Source organism: Triturus cristatus, chromosome 6 (genome assembly GCF_964204655.1).
Source record: "Triturus cristatus chromosome 6, aTriCri1.1, whole genome shotgun sequence".
In the NCBI taxonomy this organism is placed as follows: Eukaryota; Metazoa; Chordata; class Amphibia; order Caudata; family Salamandridae; genus Triturus; species Triturus cristatus.
In genome coordinates, this window is record NC_140589.1 from 1,904,338,800 (window position 1) to 1,904,343,096 (window position 4,297).

General features: G+C 41.2%; 1 protein-coding gene across 1 annotated transcript; it reads left to right on the plus strand.

Moving 5' to 3' along the window:
- Positions 1 to 2,518: 2,518 nt before the first annotated feature.
- Positions 2,519 to 4,097, plus strand: LOC146822388 (uncharacterized). The gene has a single exon (XM_085610049.1). It carries the CDS (start codon positions 2,904 to 2,906, stop codon positions 4,095 to 4,097), a length of 1,194 nt encoding a protein of 397 aa, XP_085466175.1. The 5' UTR covers positions 2,519 to 2,903.
- Positions 4,098 to 4,297: the final 200 nt, after the last annotated feature.

Consider the following 4,297-nt stretch of genomic DNA (forward strand, 5'->3'; position numbering starts at 1 on the left):
CAGTCCTCTTCGCTTCCACTGTGTCCATTGCATACACCCCCAGTCTCTGTGCCTTGATGGGTGTTCATCCTCCTCTTCTTACCTTATGCCTGGTTGATACCCCGTGCTCCTATGTATGTCCACCCCCCAAATGCACCCCCCTTGGTTTATGTATCGCTGCCTTCATAACCTGTAATTCCTGTGTCTGCTTCAGCTCACATTGTCTCACTGTAGCCCTGCTCATCGTGTCTCTGCTCCCCATGCCTATGCATCCAGTGCGTCCCCAGTCTGTCTCCATGTTCATCCTATCATTACAACCTCTGGCTATGTTTCATTAGTCTGTGCACAAACCTACTAGTTACAACCTGGAGTTTTCTCTTTCTTCTGCTTGTTGTGGGCCCCTGGGGATAATCACATCACATTCATAGCAGCCATCCAACGGGGTGTTAAAAACCAGGTAAAATTAGCACAATCATACTGCTTAACGTTCTTAAATACCCACAAATAAAATAATCAGTTGACTCTTATTCTCTTGGGTTCAATATGTCCATACCCAGCATTTCCATTTATGTAATTAAGCATTCTTGTTGTGTCCTTAAAAACTGCATAGTATTCCTTTGCTAAATCAAATCCAGCATTGGTTGATACTGTATCCCAGTAAGCCCTATACACCAGAAACACAATCGATATGCTTGCTTATAAATTAATTGTATAACACACAATTGCCATCAGATCCATCCACTACTAAACGCATAAGTAAAAAAATGTATATTTACACTAATAGCTCCAACTCTAACAAAAGTGATACCTATTGCGTTGCAAATGCTTGTTCTTTCTTGATGTTGTGCAGCATTGGGAAAGCCTATATGTCGAAAAGGTGATACTTCTTGACTTTGCCAATGTGTGTTTATTGTGGTTGTAAACCTCCTTTTTCTTGTGTATCTCTGGTCTGAGCCTCTGATCTCTGGAGTTACACTATTTGAAAGATGCTCAGATTATTGTCTGGGTCCTATCACGGGCTCTCTGATAGTATAAAGGACTCCCTTGCAGCAAATGATTATATTCCCTGCCGTTATTGTGATGCTCTTTGTTGTGTGGGCCATTCACTGTAAAAGGCTCTGTTAAACCTGACAGCCTTAGGGTGGTCTTTCCCCAATTTTTTACCTGCCTCCCTCCATTTTCTGTGCTTGTTTTTGCTGGCTTTAGGACTCTGCAACCGTTACCACTGCTAATCAGTGCTAAAGTGTTTGTGCTCTCTCCCCTGAACATGGTTACATGGGCTCATGGGGCTCCTACTCAGTTGGCATATTTAGTTTGCTTATAAGACCCTAGTAAAGTGCACTACATGTGCCCAGGGCCTGCAAATTATTTGCTACTAGTGGGCTGCAGCACTGACCGTGCCACCCACTTATGCAGCCTGAAACTATGTCTCAGGCCTGCCACTGCAGTGCCTATGGGTGAAGTTTACTGCCATAACGAGTTGGCATTTAAAGCTACTTGCCAAGCATAAAACTTCCCTTTTATTACATATGTCACCCCTAAGGAAGGCCCTTGGTAACCCAAAGGGCAGGACGCTATGTGAGTAAAAGGCAGAACATATACTTCTATGTTTTACATGTCCTGGTAGTGACAAACAGTTACATTACTTTTTCACTGCTGTAAGGCCTACTCCTCTCGTTGGCAAGAACCGGGAAATCCATAGAATACCTTAAGCTGTAATTCCTGATTGGAAAGGAGTAGCCTTTTCATGTTTCATATCTTTGCAATGGTAATGATAAATCCTCTTTACTGGTAAAGTCGGATCTAACATTACTATTTCTGAAAAGCTGCTTTTAGAAAGTGGACTTTTCTCTGCTTGTACTGCTCTTTGTGCCTTACAGCCTGTCTCTAATACATGTCTGGGCTAGGTGACCGACCCCTTTGTGTATTCCTTCTAGAGAGCTACAGACACTGCAAGGGTTGGGTGTGGTTTAGCACTTATCTGCATCCCGATGGGTCGTTCAGGGCAGATGGGAGGAAGGGGCCTACTCTTACCCCTCACAGGGTAGTAGACTGACCCCATACAAAGGAATGATAACTCCCTTTGGTAGTCTGGAGTGAGTGCTGGGATTGGAAGAGATACTGGTGCCCTTCAAAACCACTCTTTGAAGTTTCCCTTACATCAAAGGCACATTTGGACCTAAATTTTGAGTCTCTGGCCCCATCAAATCCGACACTTATAGATCTTCACAGAACAGCTGTGAAAAAAACTGTGGTGCTGCTGCACAAAAGACTCAACTGTAGTCTTGGTTACTCCTTGAGTCCACACTCAGCGATTAGGAGGGCATCAAGAAGGATCGTATGCCCTTGCTCTGCCTATTGCATCTTTACATTGAAAGTGTAATCTAGAATTTCTTCAGCGCACTTGTCTATGTGGTCAATTAAATGTCTCATTAAATGCCAATAGATTTTTGTGAAGGACCCACCATTTAAGCTTATCCCGTGTTTTTTTAAATTTTTTTTCCAACATGTGCAATAAAAGCAGTAATGAACAAAAAAGATGAATGCATTAATCACTTGTGTAGAAAGTGATGTAAAAACAATACACCTCGAAATTTCTTCCCTTGAAGGCTAATGCCTCGCCAAAGTCTTATTCTACAGCAGAAAACCCAAACTGCCCAATGTGGTCTGAACTTGGCTCTTAGCGATCACCTGATATACATTGATGGAATAACACACTGACTTACAGAAGCAAGTCTGATAAGGTTCTCATTACAAAGGAAGAGCTAACCTGGATCAGAAAGAACACACAGAAGAGAAACCGTATGAATATCTAGAAAGTGACAACACATTTATTAGGGAGAGAAAGAGCAAGTGCATTAACAAAAAATCATACTGGAGAAGAACCATATTGATTGACTGGCTGTGGAAAAGTTTCCTTTGCAATGAAAGACCTAATGCAGCATCAGAGTGTCTACGTAGAGGAGAAACCATATAAATGTACAGAATGTAATAAAGTGTTCCATAGGAAGAAGAATCTAAGGCAGCATCAACAAACCCATACCGGGAAGAAGCTGTATCAATGTACAGAATGTGACAAAGCATTTAAATCAAATGGAGACCTGAAGCTACATCACAAAATACACACTGGGGAGAAACCATATAAATGTACAGAATGTGACAAAGTGTTTATAAGAAATGGAAAGTTAAAACGACATCACAAAATCCACACTGGGGAGAAACCATATAAATGTACAGAATGTGACCAATCATTTATAACAAATGGAGACCTAAAGCTACATCATAAAATCCACACTGGGGAGAAACCATATAAATGTACAGAATGTGACAAAGCATTTATAAGGAATGGAGCACTAAAGCGACATCATAAAATCCACACTGGGGAGAAACCATACCAATGTACAGAATGTGACAAGGCATTCATTAGAAAGTCACAGCTAATGGAACATCAGAAAGTCCACACTGGGGAGAAACCATATCAATGTACAGAATGTGACAAAGCATTTATAACAAATGGACAGCTGAAGCGACATCAAAATATCCACTCTTGGGAGAAACCATATCATTGTACAGAATGTGACCAATCATTTATAACAAATGGAGACCTAAAGCTACATCATAAAATCCACACTGTGGAGAAACCATATAAATGTACAGAATGTGACAAAGCATTTATAAGGAATGGAGCACTAAAGCGACATCATAAAATCCACACTGGGGAGAAACCATACCAATGTACAGAATGTGACAAGGCATTCATTAGAAAGTCACAGCTAATGGAACATCAGAAAGTCCACACTGGGGAGAAACCACATCAATGTACAGAATGTGACAAAGCATTTATAACAAATGTACAGCTGAAGCAACATAAAAAGGTCCACACCGGGGAGAAACCATATCAATGTACAGAATGTGACAAAGCATTTATAAGAAATGGAGAGCTAACGCGACATCAGAAAATCCACACTGGGGAGAAACCATATAAATGTACAGAATGTGATAAAGCATTTATAGGAAATGGAGAGCTAACGCGACATCAGAAAATCCACACTGGGGAGAAACCATATCAATGCACAGCATGCAAAAAAGAATTTACAACAAAGGGAGAGCTAAAGTGACATCAGAAAATCTACACTGGGTGTATAAAAGTGGAATCTGACTATATGGTTGCCCCCAACTTTTTGACTGGTATTTGAGTGGTTTTTGACTAGTCTGGCTGGGATCCTGCTAGCCAGGACCCCAGCCTATCTGCTCTCTCCCTAAAAACTAATGTGTGTACCCTAGGTACAAACCAATTGGATGCTGAGGATACCCTGGC

What these genes read in the sequence shown, in the direction of transcription:
- LOC146822388 (XM_085610049.1), top strand. Translation starts at nt 2,904, where the DNA reads ATGAAAGACCTAATGCAGCATCAGAGTGTCTACGTAGAGGAGAAACCA.